Genomic DNA, 20,859 nt, shown 5'->3' on the forward strand with positions numbered 1-20,859 from the left:
CCTTTCGGCCCACCGGATCTGCGCCGACCAGCGATCCCCGCACATTAACATTATCCTATACCCACTAGGGACAATTTTTACATTTGCCAAGCCAATTAACCTACATACCTGTACGTCTTTGGAGTGTGGGAGGAAACCGAAGATCTTGGAGAAAACCCATGCAGGTCACGGGGAGAACGTACAAATTCCGTGCAGACAGCAGCCCTAGTCGGGATCGAACCTGGGTCTCTGGCGCTGCATTCGCTGTAAGGCAGCAACTCTACCTCTGCACCACCTCTGCATATTCATGGCAGAGATGTCATTGTTACATCAATTGCATGGACAGTTTGTTCCATTTCAGACAGCTGTGCACCTCGGCGTGCCTCTCACATTTAGACGACTTTTAGTAAATAATCAAAAGGCAATCTTTTCTGAAAATACTGTTTTGAAAACGGAGAATGTTTTGGACAATAATTGCACTGTATTAGTAGAGCAAGGGACTACAGATGCTGGTTAATGCACAAACGGACACAAAGTGCCGGTGTAACCTGCTGAGTTATTCCAGCAATTTTATTCTTTACTGTACTATATTAATTCAATTAACTGGTCAGTTTATAAGATATCGGAACAAGTCTCCAAACAAACTTATTGGATGCCCCTTTACCTTTATAAATTCTTTTTTTTTTTATTTTATTTTTATTTATTTTTATTTTTTTTATACTTATACTTGCATAAATGTCTTTCCAAGATGAGGGAAAACTGGAGCATGAAATGGTGGGTTGCTAAAAATCACTGAAGAAGATAAACATGGTCTAATTTTGCTCATCATTTATTTAGTTATCCACAGATTTAATGTAGATACATTAGCAACTTGCAGATAAACCAGTGAAAAAGAGTGCAAAGCTTTCCAAGGGGAAATCTGGGAAACTTAAGGTGACTAATGGGACCTAAGTTTAGAAATTGTGAAAACATGCAAATGGATTTAACATGTTCAACCGTGTAAAAATCTCTACTCCACAGCATCTGCATTGGGAAGTGCAAATGGTGTATTCAATGTGTGATCGTGTAGAGAAACCAAACAAAGAAAGAGTAAAGAAGAAAAATGGCTTATGGAAATAAATCACGAGGCAAAAATGGTGATGCCTGAGGAAGGATGTGTTGGTGTTGGAGAGGGTCCAGTGCAGATTTAGAGAATGATCCCAGGAATGAGTGGGTTATCATATGATGAGCGTTTGACAGCACTGGGCCTGTACATGTTGGAATTTAGAATGATGAGGGGGGGACCTCATTGAAACGTACCGAATAGTGAAAGGCCTGGATCAAGTGGATGTGGAGAGGATGTTTCCACTAGTGGGAGAGTCTAAGACCACAGGCCATAGCCTCAGAATAAAAGGATATACCTTTAGAAAGGAGATGAGGAGGAATTTCTTTAGTCAGAGGGTGGTGAATCTGGAATTCATTGTCACAGACGACTGTGGAGGCCGAGTCAATGGATTTTTTAACGCAGAGATTGACAGATTCTTGATAAGTAAGGGCATCAGGGGTTATGGGGAGAAGGCAGGAGAATGGCTTATGGAAATAAATCATGAGGCAAAAATGGTGATGCCTAAGGAAGGATGTGCTGGTGTTGGAGAGGGTCCAGTGCAGGTTTACGAGAATGATCCCAGGGGTTGAGAGGGAAAGATAGATTAGCCGTGATTGAATGGTGGAGTAGACTTGATGGGCCAAATGGCCTAATTCTACCCCGAGAGCTTATGAACTTAATAATTTTGAAATCTCCAAAGATAATTAAAATACGGGAGGGTGAACGACCACATTTACAAGGGTAAATTTGCAGTGAGGCTGTTAGGAAGTAATTAAAACCATAGCTCAAATGTTCATGATAATTGATGTCCTTTCAAATACATGACTGGCAATTATTTTGTTGTGATGCTCTTCAAATAAAGCCATTGATGGAGCAAAGCAACTCCAACAGTAACCTCATGATTTCCACATGTAGCAATTAATTTTCTAACACCAAAGTTTGTTGCATGATTCGTTCTTTAATAATGGTAACCACTAATAAGCCTTCATAACTCTTTTTATCTGGACTCAAGTGTTTTCATGCATCTTTTGCACTGAAATATCTTTAGAGGATCTACCGAACTTGACTGCAAAGAAATTTAAAATATATTGGAATAGCCATTAGTTCTAAAGAATATTTGATAATCTGCAAGACAGTTAAAGACCAACTGCTCCTTCCAGCCTGTCCCACTTTGAGGTATAGTTCGGTATAACTAATATGCTCCATCAATCTACGGCCTATTCTGGCGCAATCACAGCATTTCTTTGGAGAAGAGATAAATATTTGCTCGAGTTAAGAGAAAAAATATTCTTCAATGCCTCAAAGGAGCTCTGGAAAACTCTGATAGTTGTCAACAAAATTGCAGTTAGCCCACTAAGCTTCTATTCCCCTTGGGAATGAATACATCTCTCCTTCAAAGCGTTGATTAAAAAAAAGTAATTGGAAAGGAAATCCCCCAAACTGTTGCCCCTTTTAATGTGTTATAACCGCTAATTTCTCTGCAATGTGTACCGCTGGGCATAATTGCACGATAACAATTTTACACAATTCGTGGTCCAACTTCATATTGAGATAGTGTTATGGGCAGATTAATCATTTTCATCTCTAATTGCTTTTACTTGATTGTACGCAAATTTGACCAGGCTGATCTTTGCCGCATCCATCCCTGATAATTGCTTGTTAGTGTAGACCATGTGCAAAGTAGGCTTACAATGTTGACATCAAAAATAATTAGAAAAAGTGCTTGAGAAAGTGGAATGTTATTTTCTTCTTTGAAGAAGTGCAACATGTCCTTGAAGTAAGATAGACACAAAATGCTGGAATAACTCAGTGGGACAGGCAGCATCTCTGGAGAGAAGGAATGGGTGACGTTTCGGGTCGAGACCCTTCTTCAGACTCAGTCTGAAAAAGGGTCTCGACCCGAAACATCACCCATTCCTTCTCTCTCTCTCTCTCTAGGTTCTGCTGATAACAGATGTCCACAACAGGCGAATTTGAGTAAATGCATTGCTTGCCAGAAATAAAGTTCTCTGTATGTTCTTTTTTAATTACAAGCTATTTGGGAAAAAATAAAGTGAATTAAATTCTTATAGATCCAGGTAACATAAATGAATTCTTAAATATAGATGATATGTCTTCAGAATATGCAGGTGAGCTTTATCACATTTTTTAATGATCTAATTAAAATGACAAGAAACTGCTACTTTCACAATTTTTATCCATTTTGCTTTGCCAAAATGTCAATTCCTTCTCATTGGCCAAATTTGATTATCAACAATTCAGACGTGGGCCACTTAACGAGTTTCATAGAATCAAAAACATCAACCTCCTTTGCAACAAGAGCTCTTAGGATTTCTCTCTTGATCCAGCCCTAAGACTGCGATCTTGCAGGATGTGAAACATCACTTTATTTGGTTTAAAGATACAGCGCGGAAACAGGCCCTTCGACCCACTGAGTCCGCACCGACCAGCAATCCCCGCATATTAACACTATACTACACACACTGGGGACAATTTTACATTGACACCAAGCCAAGTAACCTACAAACCTGTACGTCTTTGGAGTATGGGAGGGAACTGAAGATCTCGAAGAAAACTAACGCAGGTCACGGGGAGAACGTACAAACTCCGTACACAGGGAGAATGTACAAACTCCGTAGTCGGGATCAAACCCGGGTCTCCGGCGCTGCAAATGCTGTAAGGCAGCAACTCTACCGCTGTGCCACTGTGCTGCCCATCAGATGTGCTAGAAGGCAGTAAACATTCAAAATAACTTGAACAGAGGCAGAGTGAAGTTAAAAAGAGAATGCATCGTTCACTTTTCACTCTCTCCAAACTTCTTCCTGACTTTTTGTGTCTCTTTCCCACACGATCTCTTGCAAAGTTTCTCCAATAAACATCCTTTGCATCAGTAACAGATTGTCCCTCCATCATAATAACAGCCTCTTTAAACTTTCCTTGTTTGGGCTATTTTCAGACAATTTGAAGGCCATTTACGGGAAACTGCTCGAGACTAAAGAAAAATGATGTTCCTGTACAACAGGCTTTTGTAAAGTTAGTATAAGAAAATAACTGCAGATGCTGGTACAAATCGAAGGTATTTATTCACAAAATGCTGGAGTATCTCGGCAGGTCAGGCAGCATCTCGGAAGAGAAGGAATGGGTGATGTTAGGATCATTGCTCAACCTAGAATCAATTTGTGATGCCACAAATTCAACTCAGATTAGGCTTTAGAGATAGAATAAGGAGCCCAAGCTTTGAAAATGTATAACCGAGCCCCAACAATCTCTTCCGTTATCTCCCATAGCGGCATGGAATATACTAATCAGATATTGATAGATTTATCAGTCTCTAAACTCGGGAAGACATCTCACTTCCTTTTTTGATCGTACTTTGTTCTAGAAGTCCAACATCCCTCTCCCTGAATTCTCCAACTGCAATGTTTTTCTCCACTGTGAATACAGATGAGGTGTTGACGTAACACCTTCTCCACATCCTCTGGCTACTTGTACATGTTACAGCTTTGGTACCTAATGGAACCTTCTCATTTCTTGCCCTTATCATACTTTCCCTTAATCTTACTTTCTACTGCTCTCACCTTTTTAAATATCAATCCTCTCCCCCCAACCTCCCCTCCCCTACCCCCCCTCCTCCACCCCCCCCCCCCCCCACCACCACCACCACCCCCGCCATCCACACTTCCTGTACTCTTTTTACTCTCTTTAACATATACTCCTGTTACTGGCTTCATATCTCCTTACACACTCACCCTCACACTCAAGCACACTCACATTCACACACACACACTCACACACACACATCCACACACACACTCACACACAAACACATACACGCACACACACACACGTGTTAGCACACACACACACACACACACACTCACATTCACACACACATTCACACACTCACACACACACATTCACACACACACAAACACACACACGCACGCACACACACACATGTTAGCATACATACACACACACGCTCACATTCACACACTCACACGCACACACTCACACTCACACACACAGATTCGCACACACTCACACACACAAGCACACACACACACGCACACACACACACAATGTTAGCATACACACACGCTCACATTCACACACACATTCACACACACTCACACACTAACACTCACTCACACTCACACACACACAGATTCGCACACACTCACACACACAAGCACACACGCACACATTATTCACCACCAAAGGTCCTAACACTTCCAATTCCTGCTTTGGAACAGAGTGTTCCATGGAACATTTTAGTTGCAAGATCTTCATACCCGACTGCTTCAGCAGCTACTGTAATCACCCGTTTGACTGCGTGAGAGTACTTGTCCAATGGCGCAGATGTTGGTATAATCCCTGCCATCCCTGAATAGCTCCATGGAATTTTAATACATGGCCGAACCAAGAGAATATTCAGGTTGAACCATGTTTACTAAAAAATTCAAAGAATATCACCTCTGGCAATACTGTATATGAAGTGTCAGCCTAGATTTTTCATTCAGATCCTGATTTAGTCTGGGTAAAGCTATTTCTGATGAAAAGTATTCCACAAAGAGTCACATTTTACTGTTTTAGATTCTAACTAATTTGCTAGACATTGTTAAAGTTGATATAATAATTTCAATGTATATTGGGTGCATGATCCATTTTAATTTCAAGTATTTTTTTAAGGAGACCTCTTACAGCTCTTTCTAATGGTCTAAAGTTAAAATGTAGTGAGCAGGTTTTGCAGGCTAAATTTATCAGCAGTTTGAGACATGTAACAAATAAAGACTGGGAAACCAATTGACTGGCCTGGGAGTCTGCATGATTTGTTCAACAATACATTCCCTGTTGTTGAGTCAAGGCACACTAATATTACATCACGTTAGGGATCTCATTGAAGATCATTCTGCTGCAGGAGGACAATTTAATATCAGCAATATGAAGGAAGAACAGCCAGGGAGATAAAAAAGGAGAGATCATAATTCAAGGAAATCCAGTGCCAATCCTAGCTTTCAGAAGTGTCATTGCTATTAGTTTAGCTTAGAGATACAGCATGGAAACAGGCCCTTCAACCCATTGCGTCCATACTGACCATCGACCATCCATTCATACCAGTTCCACGATATTCCACTTTCTTGTCCACTACACACTTGGGTCAATTTACAGAGGTCAATTAACCAACAAACCTGCACATCTTTGGGATGTGTGAAGCAACCGGAGCACCCAGAGGAATCCCATATGGTTACAGGGAGAACATGCAAACTCCACACAGACAGCGCCTCCGGTCAGGTGGCACTACCAGCTGCACCACTGTTCTCTATCGCTGGCGAGGTGGTAGTTTAATTAACCATCTTCGGTAAAACTGATTTCTTCTTTGGCTCACACTGCTGCTGTTTGGAGATTATATAAACTTGTCAACAGTGGTACAAAACTAAATGTCAGATGTTTTAGCCTGGATGGGGGGAGGACAACACCGGCCTGGAAACAGAAAAGATAAGATATTACAATTGAAATGAATTATATATCCTAGCAAAACAATAGAACATTTAGCAATCTACTTGGTGTAATTAAAGTCTGAGCTAGATTACATCCTTGAATGAAAATGCTACATTTCTAAATGCTTGGACTTTGAAGTTCATATACTTGGAATGATAAATCTGGCCTTTGCAACAACTGATAAAGCTTCAAACAAGATGTTGTTGACTACATCCAGGCCACAGAGTCATGGGTAGTATCAAAATGACTCAGATAGTAGCAGCTCATCCAATATGCTAGAAATCCACCGAGGTTTATACTACCAGTGAGCTACCAAATGTTTTCATCTTGTAACACAGCCAGCATCTAGAAAACCATCTGCAAAATAGTTACCTCTCTATTTCCCTGTCTCCTTTGCTCAGACCCAATAGCCCAAACCCTCATTTCAAATCAATCTGGTTTTGCCTGAATTTGCTGAAATTGTTTCATGTATAATTGATGCCTCGTGTAAGTACACCTCTGAGGAATTGCTACCTTCCTTATCCTGCTAATCTGCCCTCGTAGCTCAAAGAGAATATTCTTTCAATCTGAACCCATTTTAGCTGAGCTCAGCTAGATTCATCAACTCCTGCCTGAGCTTCGTGAGTTCCACAGCATTGCATGAATTGTTGATTACACGTTGCCTCTAGATTTTCTCACGAATTAGTGAAGGTAAATTCTTGATTCTAACACTTTTAGGCTTCTTACATTCAGGGCTGTAGTTAAGTACCATGACAACAGCTAAAGTGCAAATTGTGCTTCTATTCTGTCAACGTGACATCTCCTTGTTTACAGCTTACAGTTCAAGGAAGATGTTTTGCTCTAATATTACAAAATAGCCTTGATTTTTTGACAAACCGGACAACGGACTTACAGAATCAATACAAAACTTGCATCCTTGGGTAAACAGTTCGAACAGGTAACAGATTGATTATTTTTTTAGGAGAAAAGGATCCAACAATCACAGAAAATGACAGCGAGCTTTTGGCCACCTGCCCACAGGATCATTGGTATTCCAGTCAAAGTGGTCAAACATTCTTCTCTTATTCTTGCTTGTCTGAAGAACTCCAGTCATCCAATCTTCAGACTCCAGCCTGAAGAAGGGTCTCGACCCAAAACGTCACCCATTCCTTCTATCCAGAGATGCTGCCTGTCCCGCTGTTTTACTCCAGCATTTTGCATCTATCTTCAGTATAAACCAGCATCTGCAGTTCGCTCCTCCACATTTGATATGTGTTACCAATCACTAATTGCCCAAGCTGGTGACTGGCTTCCTACAATTAGTGCAGTCTGTATGGGGGTAGACGTGATCTGGCGCTTTGACTCAATAACAATGAGTATAGAAGTTGGGAGGTCATGTAGCTGTTATGTAAGATCAATAGTCGTTTATTTGTCACATACACATAAATGTGTAGTGAAATGAAACATTACCCGCAGTTCAAACACTAAGACCAATAAGAATAATCAATAAAAATGCAATAACACATACAATCATACACTAACACCAAACAAAAGAAACATCAATCACAGTGCGTCTCCTCCAGTCCCCTTCTCACTGTGATGGAAGGCCAAAATGTCTTTTCTCTTCCCTGCCGTCTTCTCCCGCGGTCAGGCTGTTGAAGTTGCCACATTGGGGCGGTCGGGGCTCCCGACGTTGAAGCCCCCGCCGGGCGGTGAAAGGTCACCGGCCTATTCCAGGCCGCGCCGGACGGTGAAAGGTCCGCGGCGGGCCGACCCAAGCCCCGCAATTCGGGGCGGGCGAACACGCTGCCTCTGCCGCTGCTGGAGCTCTCGATGTCGGCCCCCACCCAGGGGCCTGCGGGCTTCCGACATCCAGGCGGCCCGCGCCGGAGCCTCCGGAGACGAGTCGCAGCCATTCCCGCAGCATCAGAAGGCGGCCAGCGCCGCAGGTGGTGAGTCCGGGCCGCGGGCTCTGCGAACCAGAGCCCCAGGTGGTCCCAGGTGCATGGCCGCTGGTAGGCCGCAACGGGAACGGAGACACGACACAGAAACAAGTTCGTGTCTCCGTTTGGGAGAGAGAATTTTTTTACAGTTCCCGTTCCCTCCCACCCCCCCCCCCCCCCCACATAACATACAAACACTACACCATATTAAAACTACAATTCATACAAAAACAACAAAAAACACAAAAGACAGACGGACTGCAGGCAAGCCGCAGCTGCGACGGCAGCGCTGGCTCCTCCTAGAGACCATTAATGGGCCATATGATGATGGTGTGGCCACATTTCATGTTCAGCTCTGGGCACCATGATCAGAAAAGATGTTGTCAAGTTGGAAAGGGTACAGAGAAGATTAACCAGGATGTTGCCAGGGCTCGAGGGTCTGAGGAATAGGGAGAGGTTCAGCAGGTTGGGAATCTATTCCTTGGAGCGCAGGAGAATGAGGAGTGATTTTACAGAGGTGTATAATATCATGAGAGGAATAATCGGGTAGAAACACATAGTCACTCGCCCAGAATAGGTGAATCGAGAAACAGAGGGCATAGATGTAAGGTGAAGAGGGAAAGATTTAATAGGAATCTAAAGGGTAATTCTTTTACACAAATGGTGGTGGGTGTACGGAACGAGCTGATAGAGAAGGTAGTTGAGGCAGGGACTATTGTAACATTTAAGGAACAATTAGACAGGTACATGGATCGGGCAGATTTGGAGGGATATGGGCTAAATGCAGGCAGGTGGTGTAGCTGGGATATGTTGGTTGGTGTAGACATGTTTGGCTGAAGGGCCTGTTTCCATGCTGTGTGACTCTATGCCTCTCTGACTATTACAGTGACAAGGATGGAACAGGGATATATGTCAGCATCACGAGTGGCCTGGAGATATGGATGTTACTATGCAAGAGCTACTGCAGGTGTTGGAGCGGTCAGGTTTAGGAGGCGTTTATGAAGAATCTTTGGAAGGATTTGTGAATGGATGTTTGAACTGGTGGATAGCTACTGATCCATCAGATCATTTTGTTCAAGCTAGCGTCATCCTCTGTCAATATATTTGGAACAGTGCACATCTCAGTTAGGGTTGTCGTGCCTTTTAGTTGCTGAAGAAGGTTCAGGGAAGTAGGAGATTAAACAAACGTGAAGCTTCTCATCCACGTGGCCATTACCTGGCAAATGATCTGGCTTCTCGTCTACTCCACCAACCAAGACTTTAATGTGCCTTATCTAATCAGTCTAAAGTAGGGACTGAGGAGGTAGTTGAGGCAGGAACTATCCCAACATTTAAGAAACAGTTAGACAGGTACATGGATAGGGCAGGTTTGGAGGGACATGGACCGAAAGCAGGCAGGTGGGACTAGTGTAGCTGGGACATGTTGGCCGCTGTGGACAAGTTGGGCCAGAGGGTCTGTTTCCACACTGTATCACTCTGCGACTCTATGACTCTATTCCACTCATGCCATGGAGATCTCAGCTAGTTTGGGAACCTCGTGCCCCTTTACCAAAGGCTGTAACCAGTGAACTATGCCCACAGACTTTAGACAGAGAGCAGAAGAGCTGCCCATCTGTCTCTCTCTCTCTCTCTTCTCTCAGCCTTCCCTTGTGCAGAGCAATCTATGCCTTCAAAGCACCATTTTTAAAGGGACCTGCAAACTTGGAATAGCTTAACTTGAAAAATGAGTGAACACTGGACAGATGAAAATGTTTCCACTTGCTGTTATTGATCCACGCTCGGAGGAGTGGAGGAATGTGAATATTTTATCTGCTGTGGAGGTTGTTTGTGCATTTTATGTCAAGTAGATCAGTGTTTGGAGCTGTGGCTGTATCAGAGTAGTCCCTTTGCCGCTGCCATTCACTGAAGTGGAATAGCTGTGGCAATATCTGCAATGTTTCAGCAGTCAGTGCACTGGGCAGAGGCTGTTTGTTTTAGGATCACACATTCACCTGACTAGATGTTGGGTCATACAGGACACACAAATAGTAGAGGAACATGAAAAATGTAAAAAGAATATGCACCATTGTTAGTCACTTTATCTTGCACTAAACATTATTCCCTTTATTTTGTATCAGTACACTGTGGACAGCTTGACTATACTCATGTATAGTCTTTCCACTGACTGAATGCACGCAACAAAAAGGCTTTTCACTGTACCTCAGTGCCTGTGATGATAAACTAAGTGAAAGTAACTTGTGCCTCTGTGAAGACACGGCCTTTCATAGTTCAAGAACAACCTGACATAATATGATATTATACTAGTCTCCAGTTTGTAGAGCAAAGGTACCCATTTAGGATTTTGGAATGACAGCAATTCTATATTAGGCGTTGCAAGGTGCATTGTGGAATCCAGGCATGGACAAATGAGTTTGGAGTTTGGGGAGTAACTGGGTTGGATTGAAAGCCTTTCCACACGCATCACCCCGACTCACAAAGAAAGCCACATTGGTGAAGTATGGATCATTGCTTGCTGGCATGCAAGCTATCTTCGGTGGGACACAGAACCATCATCAATAATCTTTATGTATTCTTTGATGAAATTTGTAATGGAGTAAATTGAAAGAAATACGTTGTAATTATATTCTTCTCTAAAAGGTGCCAGTCTGTCCAGGTTGCAATGTGGCTTGGTTTAGCTTTGTATAGAGGTGCAGCGCGGAAACAGGCCCTTCGGCCCACCGAGTCCGCGCCGACCAGTGATCCCTACTCACACTCGGGACAATTTACACTTATACCAAGCCAATTAACCTACAAACCTGTACGTCTTTGGAGTGTGGGAGGAAACCGAAGATCTCGGAGAAAACCCACGCAGGTCAAGGGGAGAACGTACAAACTCCATACAGACAGCACCCGTAGTCGGGATCGAACCCGGGTCTCCGGCGCTGCAAGCACTGTAAGGCAGCAACTCTAACGCTGTGCCACCGTGCTGCTTACTTTGTATTTCATGCCATTTTACAAACTGTCACACCAATATTTACATTTTCAACGCTGCAGTTAACTTCAGTGAAACCAATGACCTTTTCAAGTTATGCAAACAGAAAGGGAAGCTTGCAGTTAGCTTGTGGTTCGGAGGATCTTTCCCGCTTTTATGGTTAGGAATAGGAATCATAAGATAGAGCTCCCTAATAATTGTGATGCTTTAATAAATGTCCTGAGGCCTGTCTACCAAACTGTGACGGGGATTGTGATATGTTCGTGATGAAGAGGAATTACAAAATTGGCAACAGCTTAGAAGTAGCCTGTCATGCTAGGTGAATGGCATAAAAGCTATTCAGTTTAGTCCTACAAATAATTTTCCTCAAACACAATCCAAATTATACTGTAATTAAGAATGAATAATTTAAAATAAAATAGTAGAGAGCCTGCTTTCCGCATAATTTCACAACGGATTGAAAGGTAATTTTAATTCAACAGTTTTAATTTAAATAGTCCATGATGTGAAAGTCAAATATAAAAAGTGAATCAATTTTCATGTTTTATAGGAAAATACTTTATAACTAATCTTAAAGCTTTGCCATGTTGACTACATAACTTGTTTGACTACATGTTGACTACATAACGTATAAGATTATTAAGGGGTTAGACAAGTTAGAGGCAGGAAAAATGTTCCCAATGTTGGGGGAGTCCAGAACTCACAGTTTATGAATAAGGGGTAGGCCATTTAGAACGGAGATGAGGAAAAACTTTTTCAGTCAGAGAGTTGTAAATCTGTGGAATTCTCTGCCTCAGAAGGCAGTGGAGGCCAATTCTCTGAATGCATTCAAGAGAGAGCTAGATAGAGCTCTTAAGGATAGCGGAATCAGGGGGTATGGGGAGAAGGCAGGAACGGAGTACTGATTGAGAATGATCAGCCATGATCACATTGAATGTGATCGAAGGGCCGAATGGCCTACTCCTGCACCTATTGTCTATTGTCTATTGTTTGTTGTAATGAAGTATACACTGCACTAACATTTACGATGCTCACTCAAGAAGGAACATTTCCTTTCAACATCTAAACACCTTTGACAATATTTTTTTTTAAGCCACCGTTCTCGTTACTATACCCATCTATATCCTGTGATTTATTCTCCCCATTTGAAGGAAATTCCCCATATTGCTGTAAGAACAAAAGAAATAGTGGTGGAATAAATTGTAATCTCCTCACTCACTTCTCCTACATTTATGCTGCCATGGGTTCCCATAGTCTAATATACAGTAAAGTATGAAATAAGAAATAGAATGTGCCCGGCAGTGCACTTACAGTTTGGAATGTAGTTCATTTGAAACATTTGCTGCTTAATTCCAGCTAATAAATTGACATTCTTGGGGATTTTATGATGGGGTTTTTAACACCATTAACGACGACGTTCAGTATTCCCTGGATGACAGCCATTTGTTCAGAAGCACGATGTTCTCAACATTAAGGTGTATTGTGTACAGTGTGCAGGAATGCCATGCTGTAAAATACATTTAACACCCCCAGCCCTTCAAAAGGAAAACCCTATTACCGCAAAGATTTGAGACAATATTGGATGCTCAGCTTTGTAATTTAATAGAGTCATAGAGTGTTGAAATAGGCCCTTCGGTCCAACTTGCCCACACCGGCCAACGTGTCCCAGCGGCACCAGTCCCACCTGCCTGTGCTTGGACCATTTCCTTCCAAACCTGTCCTATCCATGAGCCTGTCTAATTGTTTCTTAAACGTTGGGATAGTCCCTGCCTCAACTACCTCCTCTGGCAGCTTGTTCCACATACCCACCACCCTTTGTGTGAAAAAGGTTACCCCTCAGATTCCTATTAAATCTTTTTCCCTTCACCTTAAACCTATGTCCTCTGGTCCTCAATTCCCCTACTCTGGGCAAGAGATTCTGTGCATCTACCCAATCTATTTCTCTCATGATTTTATACACCGGACGTTTTAATGACCGGATGTGTACAGGCCAAAGTGTTAGTCATTTTTGATTAATTAGCTAGACAGTTTCTGCATACTGAAATTCTCTGGGAGATTCAGTCTCCGCTTGGCACAGGAGTCTTTCTTCCCAAACACCATGAACACAGGATGATTTTTACAGTTTTAAAAAGAACAAATGTTATCTATAGGACAAAATCTATTAAAGTATGTGTGGATTTCCACAGCAAAATACATCAAAATATTAGGAGAAAGTGTGTAATCGTGAATATTTGTTTCAATAGCCTTTATATATGTGAGACTAGGTATCTGGATTACCTGGAGTTGGGAAAGATTCCTCACCTGGGAACTGGAATTTCACAAAATCCATCATGATGAATGAAGCATACTCACTACATGAGAGGATTGATTGGAGAGAGACTGTAAATTATATATTTTAATAGAAATAATAGAGATTGCAGATGCTGGAACCTTAATCAAAAATCAAAATGCTGGGAACACTCAAGGGGTCAGGCAGCATCTGTGGAGGAAAATGGACAGATGACATTTCATATCAAGACCCTGCATCATAAAGGTAATATTGTCTGTCCATTTCCCACCACAGATGCCGTCCGACCCACTGAATTCCACCAGTTTTTTTTTGGTTTTTAATATATATTTCAATATCGGTTTATTCTAATATTTTGTTTTAAGTATATTTTATTTAAATAGCAGATTACCATAATATAGGAAAGTTGTACAGGTCACTCCTGTCCCAGAAGGCATCGCCATGGTCCAAAGATCTGAATCCTTGCCCCTTCTCAGCTACACATCATCAGTCTTACCCTCTTATTCCTACCCACAGCACATGACACTTGAAGTAATCCATAGATTACTAAGCTCGAGGTCCTGCTTTTTTAACCTTCTACCTAACTCCCTATATCCCTAACTCTGCACAACCTCATTCCGTTTTCTACCACTGTCATTTGTTCTAATGTGCACAATAACGTCTGCCGGCTGAACCCCCTAATTGAGCATGTTGCATAGTCCCTGATGGACATTCTCGATCCAGGCATCTGGGAGGCAACACACCATTCTGGAAGTCCCATTTGCAGCCACTGAATTTCCTCTCTGGCCTCCTAACGTTTGAGTCATCAACACAGAGTGCTTCACCAATTATATTACTTCAATGGAGCTGAAGAAACTCGCAAAAATATTTCCCCCATTCTCATTTTTACTCCCACTTTAATAACATTTTTTTAACAAGTTGCCATATTAAAAACAGAAAATCTTTTAACATAATTCATAGTTCCTTCGAACATGACGGCCTTATTTTTCCCTCCACAAATTATCAGGAGTTGCAATAGGAGTTACTATGTGGAGTTCACCCCATAGTGCACTTCCTCTGGGCAGAAGTGTACATTAAAGTACAATTTCAGTGCAGTTCAGTGCGAGTGTGAAATCTCATTTTAATTTAAGCAGCTCCAGGCACCAAGCAAGGTTTATTGACAGCGTTATAGATGTTTCCTACCAGTGTAGATAGAAAGTGTTTAGATTTCGAGGCATACAGTTTGCTGCGGTGAGACAAGTAATGAGAGGGCCCATGAATGCAACTGAAATCTGTGGCAAGGTGAATGGGTCAGGTTTAGCAAAATAACATTTGGAAATGTAGAGGTTTGCTTTATTAATTTTATTCTTCACATACTTGGTTTTAGAATATACTAGACCAAGTGGACCCGTTGGGCCCAAACATCTCCTGCATTGGTGCAGTACCCTGTCCTCCCCTCCCCCCTCTCTCCTCAACTCCCCTCTCCCTTCTCCCCCACTACCCCTCCCTCCTCCCCTCCCCCTCCCCTCCTTTTAAACTTTAAAATGTGAATAACTTTTAAAGTATAACACCGATTTCAATAAATTGCATTATCACTAAAGTGACAATGGTGAGTAAGGTGGGCCTAAAATTGTGGCGCTATCGTGTACCGTTTTGGCTAAAGTTCAGTCACAAACAAGATAACAAACGAGAGTTTTAGTATATAGATGAAACATTAACTAATTCGTTTCAGCCCACAAGACAGAGAAAACTATCAGTAAATAACTCCAAAGTCTTTTTAAATGAACCCTTCTGATGCATGGTAATATGTGCACAATTAGATTATTGTAATAATTACACTGGTAAACCAAAAGTTATAGAAAGATACAATACAATATATCTTTATTGTCATTGTACAGGGTACAACGAGATTGGGAATGCGACTTCCATTCGATGCAATAAATTAATTAGCTACTTTAGAGTTACCTAAAATTCAAAAGGGGTCCAATCCATGCAAAGAAACTCAGACATCTTCCAGAGGATAAATAAAGGTGTTTTCGTGAGATTTCCCTGCACAGCTCCATCAGTTTTGCGATCAGCAAAATCCAAGGGTGGGGTTGGAGCTTCCTCGAGTTACATTTTGTCTTAACATAAAGGGTTTCCTTTGATAGTCTGTATTAATTGAAAATTAAATTAATCTAAAACCAAAAAAACGATGTCCAACTAACTGTAATTGCTTTGGATAGTATATTCAGTAAATGCTGGAAAATTGTAACAGGTGAAGTTTCAAAATGGGACCAGTAGTAGTTCACTGAGGTTTCCTTTGGGACAAGCTGCCTTTCATTATTTCATATTTTTCTTGTCAGTCTTCAGCATAATGAAGGCCCAGAAGATTAAAAGCACAGAGATCAAACCACTTTATAAACCCACAGTTGATGTCCCAGCCGTGCTGTGGTTTGGCAGATTCCCAGCATCCATTTAATAGCAGCCGCAGCAGAAGATGTCAATTATTCTGCCCTCAACGAAAGCAACATCCCACTGTATCTGCGACTAAATAATGATGGCTTATCCATAATTCATTGCTTCCTACTGCTGCTCATCTTCAGTTCAGTGATTGTGAATTGTCGGTCTGTTAAAGCTTAACGTGCCTTTTTTCTGTATTTTTATGCAATTGCTAAAGCCTCATTTCAAATCCATCCAGCTATCTGTAGTGCAATTTCGTCTCTAAACGAACGATTTCAGATGTTGTTGCTTAACTCTGAAAGAACACATAATAATTTCATTTCAAAGGAGGTACATTGATCTCATTTGGTGGTGTCTGCATGCATTTTTAAAAATAAATATCCATAATTGACAAAGATTTGGAAGCCGAGCTGCTGCCACTTTTCTGAATATAGCTCCTCATATCTTTGAAGTCTGCCTGCTCGATGGTGTTGAGCAAAAGCTACAAAATCTTCTTGCTAACAAACTTGCTGCGCAGAGAAAGAAGCAATATAAAAGTGTGGTAATTAATCCACAAAGTTTTAAACAAGAGTTGAGCTTGCTGACTGAGGTCATGTTCCTTGCTGGAGCTCTGCTCACCAACACAGAGCAAACATCCAAATTTACTTTAAGATTATAGCACAGAATGTGTTAAGAGTCATAGCACATTCTGGGGGTCCTCTACTGTTAAATCTTGTGGAGGTCATGCTAAATGCAGTGACTTGAACTGGATGCACTTTGATGAAGCCGATATACAGTTTAACACAGTTAATGCTGTAATTCATTTTTGATACTTTTATTGCAGTGCCAAAGATTTTGTAAATATTGGCAGCCTGGACTCCGCAGTGTTGCTGATAGGTGTCATCGGGCGAGGTAGGGTCATCCTATTTTAAAACTAATTGTGGCAATCCTGCTGCCTTGTTTATGTAATAGCCAGGGATCCGTGAAATGGATGTGACATTTACAAGCCAGATTGCAAATCAGACCTCCAGTTTTGAATGGCATGTCAATTAAGAATTTGGGAGAGATTGTGAAACCAGCATGTTGTTAAGGACAGGGAGCTGAAACACAAGGCACTTCACAATCGTTTGGTATTTGGCAGAAAGAAAGACAAATAAAAGAGACGGATTGATCTTAATTGTTTTTTAACAGTTTGTCAGCTTCTCCCTATTTACACTTTGGAGTTGCTCCTTATTTGAATGATTGTTATCTCCGAACGCTGTCAAAAGACAAGGCAGCTAAACAGGCTTGAGCTTCACTAAAAGAAGGATGGCGTGGTCAAGTGTGACAGAAAATACTTGATCAATAAACATGGCATCATGAACAGCACAGACATTGTGGGCCGAAGGGCCTGTTCCTGTGCTGTACTGTTCTATGTTCCCTACATAATCTGCTTTGAGTCAGTACGATTAAGAAGTGCTGATGGGAAGCTTTGTTGAAATCGGGGGAATCAACCGGTTATAGTAAGTGTGACAGCACATGGTATACAAGATATAACAGCTAGGAGGGAGGCTCAGTAAAGCAGCAGGTAGCCCTGCTGCCTCATTGCGTCAGAAATCCAGGTTCATTCCTGGCCCGGTGCTGCCGATGTGGAGTTCGCACATTCTCCCTGTGACCATGTGCTTCCTATGGGTGCTCCGTTTTTTACCCATATCCCAAAGACCTGTGGGTTTGCAAGTTGATTGGCTCAATTGTAAATTGCTTTGAGTGAATAGGTGCGAAAGTGGGAAAACATAGAAATAATGTGAATTGATGGTCGACATGGACTCGATGGGCCGAAGGGACAGTCTCCATGCTGTGTCTTTCAATTAATCAATCAAACTTAGGAAAATAACTGCAGATGCTGGTTCAAATCGAAGGTAGACACAAAATGCTGGAGTAACTCAGCCGGTCAGGCAGCATCTCAGGAGAGAAGGAATGGGTGACGTTTCGAGTCTCCACCCTTCTTCAGACTGAAGAAGGGTCTTGACCCGAAATGTCACCCATTCCTTCTCTCCTTAGACGTTGCCTGACCGGCTGAGTTACTCCAGCATTTTGTGTCTACCTTAAACTTATTTATATGGTAATTTTAAACAAATAAAACATCTCAAGTGCTTCATAAGATGGAAAGCACATTGGTACCGTTTGAAGAGCCTCTCCCCCATAGCTCCAATGCCTTAGATTCAATCCTGACCTCAGCCATTGTCTAGGTTGAGTTTGCACTTTCTCTCTGCCACTGTGTGTGTTTCCTCACACCATCTCAAAAAGTGTGCGGTTGGTGGGTTAATTGGCTACTAATTTGTTCCTGGTGTAGGTGAGTGGTTGAATCCAGAGGGCAGGGGAGTTGAGGAGGCATAACGGGGAAAATACAGCAGTTTGGGGTAAGGTTAGTGTAGATGAATGCTTGATGGTCAGAGTGGACTTGGAGGGTTGAGGGACCAGCTTTCATGCTGTATCCATCTACACCTCTACCACTCAAGGAATGTTATCAAACAAAACTTGGGAGCCAGCCATTTTAGAAGAGGACCTTAGACGGTCAAAGGGATAAGGTTTTAAGGACCATTCAGGGTGGAGATGTGGAGAGGTCATAAGGTCAGAAGTGATAGGTGCATAATTAGGCCATTCGGCCCATCACGTCTACTCCACCATTCAATCATGGCTGTTCTATCTCTCCTAACCCCATTCTCTTGCCTTCTCCCCATAGCCCTTGACACCCGTACTAATCAAGTACAGTTTAAGAAGGGAATTCCAAAGCCTGGGGCCTTGGGAGCTAAAGGTGGAGGAATAATGAAGAGATCAGAATGAGTGAAAAGCAGAAAAGAAGAAAACTGAAATCTCTCGGGGTTGAGGAGCTGAGGTAATCACTCTGACAAGGAGGACAAACCCATGGAAGAACATGAAAACAAGGATGGAAATGGTAACATTGTGGCTTTGCTAATTGTATGTTAGCAAGTACTTGGTGTCAGTTAGGACAGAGTAGCAAAGTTTTAGAAGCCAGAAGCTGGAAGGAAAGAGACGAGTGCATTGGATAGTCCAGCCAAAGACATGGATGAGTAACAGTGACTATCAGGATGAGAGTGGGGTAGAGTCACATAATGTTGTGGAGGGGGATTGTGGGCTGTGTTATTGATAGTGATTGAAGTAGACTGGAATATAAAGGCATGGTGATTCAGTTTCTTATTGTTGCCAGGAAGACAGCAGGAGTTAGGACCTGGGGATAGACACAAAAAGCTGGAGTAACTCAGCGGGTCAAACAGCATCTCTGGAGGAAAGGAATAGGTGACGTTTTGGGTCGAGACCCTTCTTCAGAACAGGACCCGAGGACTGAGTTTGTCTGCAGACCAGGGACAAAGGCCTCAGGCCGCTCAATGTTTAGGTGAAAGGATTTCCTGTTCATTCAGTGCTGGTTGTTGAACAAACAGCCCGTAGAGTTAGGGGCAGCAGAGGAGTGGTGAGAGTGGTGTTGAGTTGGGGCTGTGTGGCTCCATCTTACCTGCAGAAACAGGCACTGTAGTGTGCATGGTATTTAGCAGAGAAATGGCAAGGTGTGCGATTGATCGCGTCCCCAGACATTGATTTATTGGTATTAGTTATTGGTTTATTATCTTCACGTGTACTGAGATACAGTGAAAAGCTTTTGTTTGCCTGCTATCCAGTTACATCAGAATATAACTTTCAGCATGGTAGCATTTAGGGAAAAGGGTAGGAGATTGAGTGGAGATTTGTGGTGCAGTGTATTTGTACCCAGAGGGTGGTGAGTACCGGGAATGAACAGCCTGAAAGAGGTGTGGAGAGAGCCGGCAGCATTTAACAAGTGTCCATTTAAAGGCCATTTAAAACTGAGGCGAGAAGGAACTTTTTCACCCGGAGAGTTGTGAATTTGTGGAATTCTCTGCCACAGAGGGCAGTGGAGGCCAAATCACTGGATGGATTTAAGAGAGAGTTAGATAGAGCTTTTGGGGCTAGTGGAATCAAGGGATATGGGGAGAAGGCAGGCACTGGTTACTGATTGTGGATGATCAGCCATGATCACAATGAATGGCGGTGCTGGCTCGAAGGGCCGAATGGCCTCCTCCTGCACCTATTTTCTATGTTTCTATGTTTCTATGTCTAGAAAGACACATGGATTGCCTTGATGTCGAAGGCCTTGGACCAAATGTTGGAAGATGGTATGAACACAGATGGGTACCCAGAGGTCATTATGGATAGGTCATAGGTCATCCATGCTGTATGGCTGAGACTCGAATTATTGATGGAATATGGGAGGAGTGGGTATTCCATAAAATTAAAATTAAAAATAATGCTGGTGTTGGGAATCTGAAATGAAACCGGAAATTGCAGGAAGAACCAGGCATGTCAGGGAACACATGTGGAGAGCAGAGACGTTTCAGAGCAAACCCTCTTTCTGATCTACTGAATATCTGCAGAATGTTCTGGGTTTTCTGACTACAGGTGAATTCAAGTAAATGGGACAAGCAGGGAGATTACAGCTGGCAAACTTCTAGTATATCAGGCAAATTAAAGGGCGCTCTTTTAGAAAGGATGTGAGGAGGAACTTTTTTGGTCAGAGGGTAGTTGATCTGTGGAACTCTGCCACAGAGGGCTGTGGAGGCCAAGTCAGTGGATATTTTTAAGGCAGAGAGACAAATTCTTGATTAGAACGGGTGTCAAGGGGAATGGGGAGAAGGCAGGAAAA

At 42.3% G+C, this 20,859-nt stretch overlaps 1 protein-coding gene across 4 annotated transcripts in view; it reads left to right on the top strand.

The window, feature by feature from the left end:
* LOC144599125 (uncharacterized) overlaps window positions 1–20,859 on the top strand; it is a 37,619-nt gene that overhangs the window by 15,238 nt on the left and 1,522 nt on the right. For 3 of the 4 annotated variants that reach the window (XM_078409845.1, XM_078409849.1, XM_078409846.1), the window contains exon 2: window positions 16,990–17,057. In XM_078409845.1, the coding sequence (XP_078265971.1) occupies window positions 16,990–17,057 (68 nt within the window). Of the gene's footprint in view, window positions 1–16,989; window positions 17,058–18,867; window positions 18,958–20,859 lie in introns of those variants that run through there. The other variant, XR_013547960.1, reaches the window with a different exon arrangement.

Source organism: Rhinoraja longicauda, chromosome 13 (genome assembly GCF_053455715.1).
Source record: "Rhinoraja longicauda isolate Sanriku21f chromosome 13, sRhiLon1.1, whole genome shotgun sequence".
NCBI classification, from domain to species: domain Eukaryota; kingdom Metazoa; phylum Chordata; class Chondrichthyes; order Rajiformes; family Arhynchobatidae; genus Rhinoraja; species Rhinoraja longicauda.